This window comes from Mesocricetus auratus, unplaced genomic scaffold (assembly GCF_017639785.1).
Source record: "Mesocricetus auratus isolate SY011 unplaced genomic scaffold, BCM_Maur_2.0 Super-Scaffold_100013, whole genome shotgun sequence".
In the NCBI taxonomy this organism is placed as follows: Eukaryota; Metazoa; Chordata; class Mammalia; order Rodentia; family Cricetidae; genus Mesocricetus; species Mesocricetus auratus.
This window is the reverse complement of record NW_024429196.1, coordinates 66,372,932-66,387,956: the sequence shown is the minus strand read 5'-3', so window position 1 is coordinate 66,387,956 and position 15,025 is coordinate 66,372,932. Positions and strand designations below refer to the sequence as shown.

The 15,025-nt window shown below is 47.2% G+C and overlaps 1 protein-coding gene across 13 annotated transcripts in view; it reads left to right on the top strand.

Moving 5' to 3' along the window:
* Window positions 1–15,025, top strand: part of Atxn1 (ataxin 1) — a 395,773-nt gene that overhangs the window by 364,471 nt on the left and 16,277 nt on the right. For all 13 annotated transcript variants that reach the window (XM_040755915.1, XM_040755911.1, XM_040755914.1 and 10 more), the window contains one exon: window positions 9,555–11,559. In XM_040755915.1, coding sequence (XP_040611849.1) covers window positions 9,718–11,559 — 1,842 coding nt within the window. In that variant the 5' untranslated portion in view covers window positions 9,555–9,717. The remainder of the gene's footprint in view (window positions 1–9,554; window positions 11,560–15,025) is intronic.

Sequence of the window (15,025 nt, the reverse complement as noted above, 5' to 3'; positions counted from 1 at the left end):
ATGCATTGGTTATACTGAGTGGATGGTGACTGTCATGTCAGCAGAAAGCTGGCTGATGAGCTCACACACCTGTCACAACTAAGGCATACCTGTAATAATATCTGCAATCCTTCATTAGGGCAGAGCCCTCCCTGTTGACCTTGAAGAGCCTATCAACACAGCACTGTTGCCCCATTTCCAAAATGTGAACATTGAGGTTACACTCAAACCATAGAGACTGTAACACCACACAGAAGTGAAACCAGTGTGTGACTGCCCTAGAGAGATGGCAGATGAACTTAAGAATTATCTGGAAGTTTCACACCAAAGGCAAAGAATCCTTTAAATCCCTCCCAGAATGTCCTAAAGACATTCTTCTGACTTGATGGAGATTTTCACATCCCCCTCTATTAGAAATCGGTCCATCCTAGCTCCAGGAAGTCCAGCCCCTGGTGGCCCATCGTGTAGGATGCAGGATGTAGCTATTCCAGTACATGGCTTCCTGGTGTGCAGAGAGGCTCTAAGAGTGTGTGAGTAGTCTGCTGGCAGCCTTCCCTTAAGGAAGGAAAGAAGAGTCTCCATCTCTCCACAATGCCTTTTGGGAATTACTCATCCAAAAAGTATTAAGAGCAGGCAGAGTAGGGCCAGGAACATTAAACTTAACCCTTGCCAACAAACGCCAAGCTTTCGTTTTACATCCAGCCCTCCTGAGCATTCTCTGTGTGGAATCACTCTTGCTTTTTGATGTGAATAGAGTCCTATTTTGGGAACAATTATAAATAAGGTCCGGTCTGCTAAGCAAAGAAAGGCAATAAATTTTAAATAGTCATGCAGATGTGAGAAAATTAAAAACCCAAATGTTTGGAAGAATGGGCAGTTTGAAAGGGGCAGGTTGATTTCATCACAGGACCAGGAAGCACAGGCACAGATAACTATGGGTGACTGCTGGAAAACAGTGAGGAGATTCCTGTGAGATTTTGTTTACAATGGCTATCATTGATTGAGCATGTGTATTATACCAGGCTTTGTGCAAATTCATTTCCTCCCATTTTATCAATAGAGATATTGCTTATAAAATTCTATATTGGCTAAATAATTATCTTTTTAAACAGGGCATAGACATAATTTCAAGTAAAATAAAAATTACATTAGGAGGAAAAGAAATAAAAAAGATTATGTAGGCAAATAAGAGTAAAACTAGGGATGGAATCTGCGGGTTCCTCCTTAACCTTGTCCCATCGCCTGCCATGTCCTTGTCCTTACACCATAGCCTGTTCTTGAGCAATTGCTTGGGTCCTTCTTCATCAGTAGCAGTCACACATGATGGGACACACTAGGAACCCTAGCACTCGTGGAAATAAGGAGAACCAGGTCAGCTTGAACTGGCAGGAGAATATGTCTTTTTTAAAAAAGTGTGTGCACGCACATGCGCACACTTGTGAGTGAAATCATATTAGCATCATCTTCCTATCATTATTCTAACAATAAAGTTAACATTTTGTGTTGATATTCTGTGAAGAGATGCTTCATGAGCTCTACCGGAAGTTGCATTACAGGGAACAGGACATTGTCAAGATCAGGACAGGAAACTGTCCTGATCAGTGTCTCCTTGTTCCAACAGTCTCAGGACTGAGGCCACATGGAGGGCCACCTCCCCCCCGTCCTTAAAGCAGTTTACACTAGACTAGAGGGAAAACCCTGAAGGTCCCCATGGCTACTCCCAGCTACCCAGCCCAAGTGTGGTGGACCACTAGCCATGCAGGCGCCTTGGGAAGTTGTCCTGGCACAGAGGACACTGGAGAGCTGAAGGGGTTTTGCTTTGGCACTGAATCCAGGAAAGGCCCTGACAGAAAGGCATTTCCAGCTTTTCTCAAAGCCTCCAGTCCTCTTGGGACCTGTTTGGATCCAGATGGTCATTTTCCTGTCTTGAGCCTTTCCAGGAATTGCAGGGTGGGCAGGCAGCCAGAGCACACTGGCCATGCTGAGCTGCAGCCACATTCTCTGTGTGAGCAACTTCTAAGGATGTCTCAGGCCAGATGTCAGCCTTGTCTCCTCCTTCCTGGTCCAGACTCATGTTCTGGGCTCATGAGAGTCACGGACAAGTGTGGTAGACCCATGTACAAGACAGCTGTTGAAATGTTTCCAGACATCCCTAGTGCCTTCTGTCACCACATGGATCAAAATGGCATTGGAAAAAGCCAGCAACCTAAGGACATGTTCACCCAAGCCTTAGTGAAGACTACCCCTCCATCATGCTGAGACTAAACAGCAAATAGTCTAGCCCACAGAAGAACAAGTGGGGACAAGTTGGGAAAGACTTAGCCACCTGCCAATCAGAGACATCAAGACAAGGCAGACAGCACACCAATTGGTTATCCAATACCAAATGGTCAGCCCTGAAAACATGTGTACAAGTAAAATCATACAAACTGAGCAGGTTATATATAGGAATCTATATGTATTATACATGCGGATACATGCACGCAACAGCTGTTAATGAAAGAGAACAAGGAGTCTATGAGAGGGTTTTGAGGGAGGCCAGGGAAGAGAGAAATGTTCTAATTATATTGTAGTCTCAAAAAGAAAACAGAAGAAGACAGCCAGAGCACCTGAGGGCCCCTCCCACTCCCCATGGCTGGCCACCCTGAGGGCTCTTAATCAGAGGACCACTCTGCCATGAACACAGCTTCTCTTAGCCTCTGTGAACCCAAATGGGACTTGTGGTCTTTTGAGAGGTTTTAAATGTTTTAGTAATGTTGAGTGTTAAATTAAGCCATACCATTACTTAAAAAACAAAAGGATGCTGACTCCCTTGTGTTTACATTGTCCACCCCAGGGACTACAACCATCTATGTGTCTGTGTGGCACCTCTCAGCCCATCTCTCCCTCAAAGCAAGGCCATTGTGGCATGCTGCTGCAGCCAGCTAAGCAGGGGAGTCTGTGCAGGATGCAAACTTGGGCCTTTCTTTTCCTTCTAGGTTGTTTTGCTGTTTGAGGGTTTTGTTGTTGTTTTAAGACAATTCCGCAGCCTCCGCTCCCACAGCGCTGGGTTTACAGGTGTGTGTCTGCTTGAGTCTGTTTTGTCTGACACAGACACAGAGCTCGGCTAGAGGGGCATGTTGGTACTCACAGTTCTTAGTGTCCCTCCTGGGCAGGAAGTGCCGTCTCAGCTCTGTTGTGGCTTGAGTCATGTTGAGCTTGGATGCTGGGTCTGGGACAGCAATATCCCTGTAGCTTGCCTACAAAAGGCAGCCTGATATCTCTTCTTTTGTCACCCAATCCATGACATTTGTCACAAGACCTGGAGTCCTTGATTAGTGTTCACATAGTGCAAGCTTTACTTGAGCATTCTCACTCCACTTGTGTCTATGCATTTTTTTTCTTTGAACACACAGGGTGTGGGGACCACTCTTTGCCATTATGCTGACGTCACAGCAGTGATTCCAGCATAAGAGTGTTCCATACATGACCACTGGGTTAGGGATTTCCTAACCTGGTATGCACACACCTGTCATCCCAGCACTCAGAAGGCAGAGGTAGGAGAATCAGAAATTCAAGGACCTCCTCAGCTACATTATATATCTGAGGGCCAGCCTGGGCTACCTGAGATCATGTCTCCAAAACAATCCTAGACTTCTTCAATTAAACCAGTCTTAAGCCAGAGCTCTCCAACTTGCCTAATTGAGCTATTAAAACCAAGGGCAGGCATTTATTTTTATTCTCATTAATCTTAATTTTCTTGGTTCTATGCCATCACTTTCAGCCTCTGAGGATATACTTGCATATTAATCACAGCATAGTAAATATCCCTTCCAGCCTTCTGCTACCTCTAAAGATGATAACCAAAACACTAATAAAATGTTAAACAGAATAGAATGGAAAACAAAACTGAGACCTGTCCGGGGCCCCATGCTGACACTGAATAGCCTAAAATGAAGCAAGCATTTGGTTAGTGAATAAGCGATCCATTTCCTTTGAGGCAAGCTTGATCAGTCAGTCATGAAGGCGTCTAATTATGACTGCTGTCTCCATCCTGGATCCTCCAAGGATCCTGAGGTGAGGCTTCTTTTTCGAAGTGAAGCAAATTGAAGGTGATCCGCCAGCTTAGCACACAGAATATCCTCTGGTGCATAGTCAGATTGGGAAGGGTATCAGTGAGTGAGAACCTCAAGAATTCTCACTGTGTCCTAGTGACCTCTGCTATTACGTCAAGTGTTTCATCTCCTGGTATAGTTTAGCATCACTTATCCAAAGTGTTTCGGCCAACAAGTGTTCTGCATTCAGTATTTTCTCAGTTTTAAGTACTTGTACTTATAAAATCAGATATTAAGAATAGGACCAAAACTTGTGTTCATGTTTCACCAATGGAGACATTTTCATTTTATATAATACTTTTAGTGACCCTACCTTCTGACTCCAGTCTGCCATGTAAGGTCAGTTGTGGAATTCCCCACTTGTGTCACGTGACTGTCACAGACTTAGGGCCTTTTGAAGCATTTTGCGGTTCAGATTTGCTGGTTATGGATTCTGAACCCACCCCAACCCTGATGAGCCATCTACATTTCCTCCTGTTTGTGCCAGTCGGGGACCTGCATCTCACGCAAACCGAGAATCTGGGGGTCGGGTCTGTAGAAACAGCACCCCCACTCATTCCTTACCCTTGAGATGCGTTCTTAAGACCGTCTGTGTCAAATTCTAGGAGTGCCTTCTATTCTGAGCATCAGGTTGCTGTTTCCAGGTCTTAAAACGAGTGACACTCTGCCCTCCCATCTCCAGCACAGAAGGCTCTCGTTCTGTCCCTTCTCAGCCAGGACAGTAAAAGGAAAATGAAACCATAGCTGAGCAAAACCATGATTGAGTCCTGTATAGAATTAATAGCCTGAAGACATGTCCAACCTGAAGATCAAGTGTGCCCCCTGTAACTATGAACGTGGCTGATACAAAACTGTAACTTATTTAAAACATCAAAACATCGTTAGATTTTTTTTTCTCCTGGCAAGGGAGGAGGAAATTTTATGGGGGAAAAATGTCATTGAGCAGTTCTGAAGCTCGGACTTTGTAGATGACAATGCTGTGTCACAATGTCAAACAGTTGGATGCACCCACAAATTTAAGTCATGTTTCTGTATAGATTTTTAAGAATGGTGTGTGTGTGTGTTAAAAGAAGAAAGTGTTAATATTTGGGAGAAAGAAGGAGACAGTAAGAAGGAGGGACAGAAGGGTGGCGAGCAAAAATTGAGCAAAATATAATGATGCATATGTAATGAAATTATCACAGTGAACCCCATTACACAGTAGCATGGCTTAGTGCCCCCTAGTGGCTTAAGTGAGAATCCAGCAGGATCCTGTCCCACACTGGAAGATGCAGACAGAACAGAGAGCTAACAGAACAGAGAGTTACAAGACTCATCACTTCCAATTAGAGGGCCCTGCCTTCCCTGGCACACACTCCCACATTTTACCACTGTGGTAAACACTCCCACATTTAGAAGAATGCCAGAAGGGGTGACAACTTGGGAGCCTTAGTCAGAAAGATCTCTTGAGCCCAAACAACATAACAAGACCCACCCTTCTGTTAAAAACTATTATTTTAAGCAGAAATAAAGCTCAGTGGGTAAAGGTATTGCCACCAAGTCTGACAACCTGAGTTCAGTTGTCCAGGACCCACATGATGGAAAGAGAAAACCAGCTCCACAATATTGTCTGATTGTCCCATGTAATTAATAATAATAATAGATGTATCAATTATAAAATTTTCAAATATAAAACATACGATGACAGGTTAAAATTTGTGTCAGTCCAGCCTGAGACACTCCTGCATCTTTATTAATTGTTCCCTCCTTGTTTTACAAAGCCAATCTTTAGTATAGATGCTACTGTTTATCGGTAGGTATTTTTTTTTTCAGAATAAATTTGAGTTTGTCAGCATTGATGTATCCTACCAGGAGTTAGAGCTAAGTGATAGACTGCTTTCCTGACCTACACAAGGTGCTGGATATTTGATAGTTCATTAGCAGATGCTCAGTCCAGCTAGTGTTCAGGGCTGAAGAGCCAGCCAGTTTCCATCAAACAAGCAGTATAAATAAGCCCCTGTACCTCTGAGAACCAAGTCAGCCTTCATAGGAGCTGCTGGTTTTGCATGCTACATTCATGAGCTCAGGCAGTTTTCTGTTTGCCTGTTGCTAATGACGATTCCTGAATGTGTTTGACATTTCACTTGGCTTTGGAAGGACTTTCATGCCTCCCTGTGCTTTCTTCCCTCAAGCTGCCTTGAGCTAATTAGCCTATTCCCTCAAGGGCTGGGCCTACTACTATATGCAAATGCTCTCATTTCCAATTCTGACATATCACTCTTGCATGCACGTCCCTAATGAAATCCTGGGGCGTTTTATGGGGCAGTGCACCTGTGCTGCCAGCAGAGGCCGCATGGAGCAGTTCTCTGAGTAAACTTCAGCAATCATTATGTTCCCTTGCCTGCCTGTGTAAGAAAGTGGGGCCTGGGCTGGAAAGAGAGCTCAGTAGTTAAGAGCACTGGTTGCTCTTTGCAGCGGACCCACATTTCAGACAGCAAAAAGTAACAGCACTTTTGATGCTTTGGGGTTTGATTTTATTCTGTCCTTGCAATGGATTTGTAAACACTGGGTACAAATGATGCTCTGTGTTTAATAGGAGACAGTCATACTAAATAAAGTTATTTGAAACACAATTCCTCATCCACCTTGGGGCTTTTATACATGCTCAGGCAAAGCTGTTTTTAATTTCTTCAGCATAAATAACTTCAGTCTTATTACTTGTTTCTGTCCCTATGTCTAATGGCTCTCTTGTCACTGTGAGAGATCCTTTTCTTATTGAAGTAACTCTGGTGTTCAGAAACCAAATGTCTAGAACTCCATGTTCTAGTATGCCTGAGCATTCTTAGTTTCCATCTACTTGACCAAACTCAGGAGGGAGGGCCAGCGTCTTGTGTCATTTGTCACCTCGCTGTTGTATTTCTTGGTGATGTTGAAACGAAACAAGAGCTGTTAGACTACTGCTACCCCCACTAGAGTTTGAAACCATGTGGAAAAATCTGAAGCTGGGACTGGAGAGGTGGCTGGGTGAGAAAGCATTTACCACACAAGTGTGAGTTTGGTTCCCCGGAACCCATGTAAGAGCTGAACAATACACCGTGTGTCTGTAATCCCAGCACTCCTATGACAGGATGGAATCTAGACACGAGAATTCTTGGGAGCTCACAGACTGTCTTCCACAATAGTGATGAGACCCCATCTCAAGCAAGGTGGAAGGTGAGACCTGATCCCTAAAGTTGTCCTTCGACCCCTGCATGTACGCTGTGACATGCTAACACATACACACTCACTATAAACTCATGAGTGGAGTGATACAGGGAGGAGGAGCAGAGCAAAGGGCTGTGTCGCATTGTGGGTCTTGCTGTTGCTTCAACATGGACACAGCTTGAATTGCTGAAGACTGGGAGCTTACAGTATGAGTCTGGTCTTTATTTTGGAAAGACTTAGAGCTTTTTTTTGGTTTGATTGTTTTGTTTGTTTGCTTGCTTACTTGCTTGCTCTTTTCCTCTGTTTAGACAGGGTCTTTCCAAGCTGGCCTAGAACATACTGTATAGCTCAGGCTAGTTTATAACATCCCAGTTTTCTTTCCTATGCCTCCCAAGGACTGAGATTACAGCATTCATTGCCACACCCAGTTTTGGGGGGAGGTGGGTCTGTTTTAAAGTCAGATCACAAGAAAGAGAATCTGAGGAGGAAACGTATTCAGGTCCCAACCCCAGAAATGCAGCTCCCCAGATCAGAGCCGTTGAAGTTGCTTCCCTCTCCAGCTTCTCCCTTTGGACAGCATTGTCACCTATTGCTGGCATGCTCCACAGTGGTCACCTTGAAAGTCTACCTCATGCCAGGTGGACGTGGTTCACACGATGGTGGTGACTCAGAATTCAGTGTCTCTGTGAGACTGAGATAGGATGGTTCCACAAGAGTTCCTTACATCACCACATGGCTGTGTTTGGACACATAGGTGTGATTTGTTTGGCACATATCTCATTCCCTGCTCATAGTGAGCTGGCCCCTTCCAGGGGAGGAGGAGGAGATGGTATGGAAAGAATATCCAAAGACAAATTTGGACAGGGAGAGATACAGATGAGGCAAGTGCAAGTGCCTCACTCTTAATTAAGAAAACTTTCAAAGTCTTGGCTTTATTTCATTTACATATTTGTATATTTATGTATGCATCATTCTTATGAGATAGCATCTTATATGTAGCCCAGGAAAGCCTCAAGTTTATGGTCATCCTCCTGCCTCAGCCTTCAAAGTGCTGGAATTACATGCATGAGTCACCATGTCAGGCTTGATCTTATATATTGTGTTTGTTTGAGATTTTTTTTAAAAGCTAAAATTATTTTTGTAACTTTCTCAAAGATTTCTTGGTGTTGCCCTGTAAATTACTGTACTTGGAATTCTCTTGAGACCTCTAATGAGTAGAATTGTTTTGGGGCCGCTGCTGTTGAGTTGGGATATATAAATGTATGTGGGGGAGGTGCTGTTAGGAAAGGGGACACCACCCTGACACCAGGTGAAATCTTAATGACATTGGCTCTGATATCTAAAGATGGAGAAATGGCCTGAAGACCCACCACGCATCTCTATTCCAAACCTGCACCTTCCCCAAGCTCAGTTCTTGGGATCTCATTTGACTGAGATAAAATTTCTCAGGTGATGAGGAATGGCACTAACCTTTTTGTGAAATGAATTTACAAAATACATCATCTACAAAAACAAAACAAAACAAAAAACAAAATCCAGGCAGAGTGCTGTACACCTGTGATCCCAGTACATGGGAGGCTGAGTCAGGAGGATGATCATGAATTCAAGGCCAGCCTCCATTACACAACCAATTTGAGTCCAGTCAGAGCAACAAGAGAGCCTTATAAAAAAGAAAAAGAAAAATTGATTATCTATCCACCCCAAGGGGAAGAGGAAAGAAAGTGTGGAGAAATGTTTGAGCTGCCTACTCTATTTTATTAAACAAGTACACCTGGGCTAGAGAGCTGGCTGGTGGTCAAGAGTTTACTGTTCTTGTAGGGGACCAGGTTCAGGTCTTAGCACCCAAATGGTAGTTTACAGCTGCCCATAATTCCAGTGGCAGGGCATCCAATGGCCTCTTCTGACCTCTGTGAGCACTGGCACATACATGCATAAACTCACACAGGCGCTCATGCACACACACACACACACACACACACACACACACAAATAAATCATAAGCAAATAATCAAATGTTTAAGAAGCATACACCCTTAAACTTACTTATTGATTCTTATTAGCTCAAATTAGCCTAGCTCCCATTTTATCTATTTTAACAGTTGGGCTATAATCTGCTTTTGGAATGCCTTCAGAATCCAGGGTCTCCTCTTAATCTTGCTAGTAACAAGGTCTTTGGTAGGAGAGTGGGTAGATTGGTTGGTTTGGCCTGATGGGGCTTTCCCCCAGAGCTGATGTTTTGGTTTTCTTCTCCCCCCTTCTCTCTTTCCTGTCCCACTCTTGGTCTCTTTCCCTTCTCAGAATCCGGAGCTGCTACTGCCAGCCTAGCAAACCCACGGGGAGATGATTCCTCATGAAGGGCCTGGATCCCCTACAGAAATCCAATGTGACTCTCTGTTTATCAGACTAAGATCAGTGCCAGCCAGACAGTGAAACAGCCACCGTGGAGGGGGGACGGCGAAAAATGAAATCCAACCAGGAGCGGAGCAATGAATGCCTGCCTCCCAAGAAACGTGAGATCCCCGCCACCAGCCGGCCCTCTGAGGAGAAGGCCGCTGCTCTGCCCAGCGACAACCACTGCGTGGAGGGTGTGGCATGGCTCCCCAGCACCCCTGGCAGTCGCGGCCATGGGGGTGGGCGGCTTGGGCCAGCAGGGACTTCCGGGGAGCTTGGTTTACAAGGAATGGGTTTACATAAAGCACTGTCCGCAGGGCTGGACTACTCCCCACCCAGTGCCCCCAGGTCAGTCCCCACAGCCACCACGCTGCCCGCAGTGTACCCTCCTCCTCAGTCAGGGACTCCGGTGTCTCCCGTGCAGTATGCCCACCTGTCACACACCTTCCAGTTCATCGGGTCCTCCCAGTACAGTGGGCCCTACGCTGGCTTTATCCCTTCCCAGCTAATCTCCCCATCAGGCAACCCGGTCACCAGTGCGGTGGCCTCAGCTGCAGGGGCCACCACTCCCTCACAGCGCTCCCAGCTGGAGGCCTATTCCACCCTGTTGGCCAACATGGGCAGTCTGAGCCAGGCACCAGGACATAAGGTCGAGCCCCCACCGCAGCAGCACCTCGGCAGGGCCGCGGGGCTCGTCGCCCCGGGGTCCCCTCCACCCACCCAGCAGAATCAGTACATTCATATTTCCGGCTCTCCACAGAGCTCTGGGCGGGCAGCATCTCCCCCACCCATGCCGGTCCACCTCCATCCCCATCAGACGATGATCCCGCACACACTCACCCTGGGGCCCTCGTCCCAGGTGGTCGTGCAATACAGCGACGCTGGAGGCCACTTTGTTCCTCGAGAGTCCACCAAAAAAGCAGAAAGCAGCAGGTTGCAGCAGGCCATGCAGGCCAAGGAAGTCCTGAATGGGGAGATGGAGAAGAGCCGGAGGTATGGGGCACCGCCCTCTGTGGAGCTGAGCCTGGGAAAGGCAAGCAGCAAGTCAGTGCCTCATCCCTATGAATCCAGGCATGTGGTGGTCCACCCAAGCCCAGCGGACTACAGCAGTCGTGATACCTCTGGGGTCCGTGGATCTGTGATGGTCCTGCCCAACAACAACACACCCTCAACCGACCTGGAGGCGCAGCAGGCCACACATCGCGAGGCCTCGCCATCCACCCTCAACGACAAGAGCAGCCTGCACTTAGGGAAGCCCAGCCACCGCTCCTACGCACTGTCCCCACACACGGTCATTCAGACAACTCACAGTGCGTCAGAGCCTCTCCCGGTGGGCCTGCCAGCCACAGCCTTCTATGCCGGGACTCAACCTCCGGTCATCGGCTACCTGAGTGGCCAGCAGCAAGCGATCACCTATGCCGGCAGCCTGCCCCAGCACCTGGTGATCCCAGGCACCCAGCCTCTGCTCATCCCCGTGGGCAGCCCTGACATGGACACAGCTGGGGCAGCCTCGGCCATAGTCACATCTTCGCCCCAGTTTGCTGCAGTGCCTCACACGTTTGTCACCACCGCCCTGCCCAAGAGCGAGAACTTCAACCCCGAGGCCCTGGTCACCCAGGCCGCCTACCCAGCCATGGTGCAGGCCCAGATCCACCTGCCGGTGGTGCAGTCGGTGGCGTCGCCTGCCACGGCACCACCCACGCTGCCGCCATATTTCATGAAAGGCTCGATCATCCAACTGGCCAACGGGGAGCTGAAGAAGGTGGAGGACCTGAAGACAGAGGACTTCATCCAGAGTGCAGAGATTAGCAATGACCTCAAGATCGACTCCAGCACAGTGGAGAGGATTGAGGACAGTCACAGCCCCGGTGTGGCCGTGATACAATTCGCCGTTGGTGAACATCGAGCCCAGGTAACCCTCACCAGGGTCAGTCAGGTAGGGGCCCCCTACCCTTACTCTGTCATCTCCTGGCAAAGTGATTGCTTCCGGCAGGTAGGGTTCCGGTTTACCTGGTACCATGGGGGGCGGTGCTTATAGTGATTCGTGGGCAAGGAAACTGAGAAGAATTGCCCTCCCGGTGATCTCCGTTAGGAAAGCTAGGGAATCCTGGCTATAGGCAGCCATGCTGCAGCTCCTTAAGAGAATGGATCCCAAAGATGTGTCTTGGGGCGGGGTTCTTGTCACTGGGATTTTAGGGGGTGGGGTAGTTTAATACCGTGTGACCTGGACTATGTGTCAGAAGTCGCAGAGTAGGAAAATGCAGGTACCCAGTATGTCCTCGACTTCACAATAGCTTAAAGGCGTTTGTGACCTCTGACCCTCCTGCCTCCAGTTCCAGAGCTCGGGGATTACAGGCATATGCCACCATGCCCAGTTTAATTCAGTATTGGAAATCAACCTCAGGGCCTCCTGCCTGCTAGGCAAGGACTCTCCCAGTTGAGCTACAGCTCAGCCTCCTTTCCAGAATCTTAAAACCATCTTCCAGCATTTTCTCCAGGGCCCATTTATGTACAGCTGCAGCTTTACTGGCCACATGGCCGAGGGTCAGCCAGGCTTGCTCCATCTAGGCACATCCCCTGAAGGACCAGATGACGGGCCTTGCTCAGGGTCACAGGCTGTGCTTCCCTGGAACTTTTTAACCTAGCATGGTCTTCGTGGGTAGGGACCACAGTCATTCAATATTCGGTAAGGATAACAAAGTTTTTTCTAGAAAGTTCTGATTCTGAGAAGATGATAGCATGTTTATTTAAATTGGATGTGTGCTGTTGCTCACTTACAGTATGAAGTGATGTCAGCAGAATGAATTCGCAGGCCCAGGGAGAACCATGGAAATAGGCCAGACTGTGTTCTTCCTCAGTTTTAGTCCTTAGAACATGACTCTGACCAGAGGCAAGAAGGCAGAACGTTAGTTTATTTGTTCCACTGCTGGGAATTGATCCCAGAGCCTGGCACATGCTAAGCGAGCACTCTGCCACTGAGATATGTTCCCAGCCCAGTTTTGAAAATAGTATTCTCTTCTGAGCAGCATTTTTCAGCAAGAGAATAAGTTCAGTCACTGTAGCCTGGCGATTGTACATCCAGGTCAAAACAGACCAAGACCCCAAGACTTAAGAGCCCACAGCCCTCTTCAGCCTGGAGGGACAACAATGTGTGTGTGTTTGCCCCTGCTCAGAACTCTGCAAAATTAATATGCAAGCCATGGAGAGACTGGCTTCCTTGTGTGGTCAGACCCTGCTCTCTCTCTTCCCCACAGCCTGACAGCAGGGATTCCAGCAGCACAATGAGCAGACAGAATGTTCCTTTCTCTCCTGGAATGGAAAGTGCTATTGCAAAGCCAGACAAGAGGCCTGTGATCTGCTAAAGAGACTGCTTGGGTTTCAGGCCATTAAAATAAAAGTGCAAGGCTCAGACCCAACCAGTGATTTGTGGCTTTGTTCTAGAAGCCTATCAGAGACTGGCTGACATCATTGCAGAGGAAATGCTCCACAAGCAATGCTTGCACAAGTGGCAGGTTTTGAATCACCAAGTCACAGGAGAGAAAGAGAGCAGCGGAATCTGGTGAGGGAGAGAGAATGACCGCAGACTTAATTGAGCTTGCAAGGGCTGCCCTCCCTCCCAGCTATCTCTCGAAGGACCTTTCTCCCTAGCCTGAGCAGACACACAGGTATCTGCAACTGGTTAGATAAAGCTCCCCCTGAGCACCCACAGGGAAATGTAGAAATAAACAAGTTGTTGAATTTGGGAAACAGAATCACGACCTCAGTTAGGGAGCTTGTGGGGGAAAGGATGGTTTTCTTAGGATAGAAATGGCTTTGTGACCCTGGGCATAAATAGCTTCATGAACAGAAAGCCCCAAGAATGGCTGGCTTCACACATCCTCCATGGCCCTTCCCAGAGCACACTGAGGGGTGGTGGGGAGAGCTAGAAGCCCAGGTGTGCATTTTGTGTGGGGCAAATGACTTTTCCCAATGCCCACCCCCACCCCCAGCTGATGGTCTCTCTTCTCTAAAACAGGCTAACCTAATGTTGCTACATAAAGACAATCTTCTGAGCTTGTAGGGTTTTGTGTTACTTTTTTAGGGTTCTCGTGTGTGTGTGTGTGTGTGTGTGTGTGTATGTGTGTGTCTATGGGGTGTATATGTGTGTCTTCATTTTGTGTGTGTGTGTCTATGGGGTGTATATATTTGTCTTCATTGTGTGTGTGTGTCTTTGGTATGTGCATGCATGTTTTCTATGAGGTGTGTGTGTGTGCACGTGTGTGTATCTATGGGGTGCATATGTGTGTCTTCATTGTGTCTGTGTGTGTGTCTTTGGTATGTGCATGCATGTTTTCTATGAGGTGTGTGTGTGTGCACGTGTATGTATCTATGGGGTGCATATGTGTGTCTTCATTGTGTCTGTGTGTGTGTCTTTGGTATGTGCATGCATGTTTTCTATGGGGTGTATGTGTGTGTGTGCATTTGAATCTAGTTCCTTGGACATCACCAGTCAAGAGCTCTCCCCCCTTCACCCTCCTCAGCTGTTTTTCTATGGGGTGTATGTGTGTGTGTGTGTGTGTCTTTGGTATGTGCATGCATGTTTTCTATGGGGTGTATGTGTGTGTGTGCATTTGAATCTAGTTCCTTGGACATCACCAGTCAAGAGCTCTCCCCCCTTCACCCTCCTCAGCTGTTTTTCTATGGGGTGTGTGTGTGTGTGTGTGTGTGTGTGCATTTGAATCTAGTTCCTTGGACATCACCAGTCAAGAGCTCTCCCCCCTTCACCCTCCTCAGCTGTTTTTCTATGGGGTGTATGTGTATGTGTGTGTGTGTGCATTTGAATCTAGTTCCTTGGACATCACCAGTCAAGAGCTCTCCCCCTTCACCCTCCTCAGCTGTTTTTCTATGGGGTGTATGTGTGTGTGTGTGTGTGTGTGTGTGTGTGTGTGTGCATTTGAATCTAGTTCCTTGGACATCACCAGTCAAGAGCTCTCCCCTTCACCCTCCTCAGCTGTTTTTCTATGGGGTGTATGTGTGTGTGTGTGTGTGTGTGTGTGTGCATTTGAATCTAGTTCCTTGGACATCACCAGTCAAGAGCTCTCCCCACTTCACCCTCCTCAGCTGTTTTTGCTTGTTTGTTTGTTTCTGTTTTAAACCTTTGCTTTTCTATCTTCCAGGACAAACTTGGTTGTTTTTATTTGCTTCAGGAACAGAAGTTAAAAGTATGTTCAGGGAAGCTCTTACTGACTTCCAGCTAACCAGCACATACATAAAGTAGGAACTGAGCCAGGTATCTGTGTTGGTGACTTTATGTGAGTATGTGTTATAGGTGTAAGTGTGGAGGTACAAAGCCCATAAACCCGGTGGGGAGGCCAGAGGAGGATGCTGAATGTCTACCT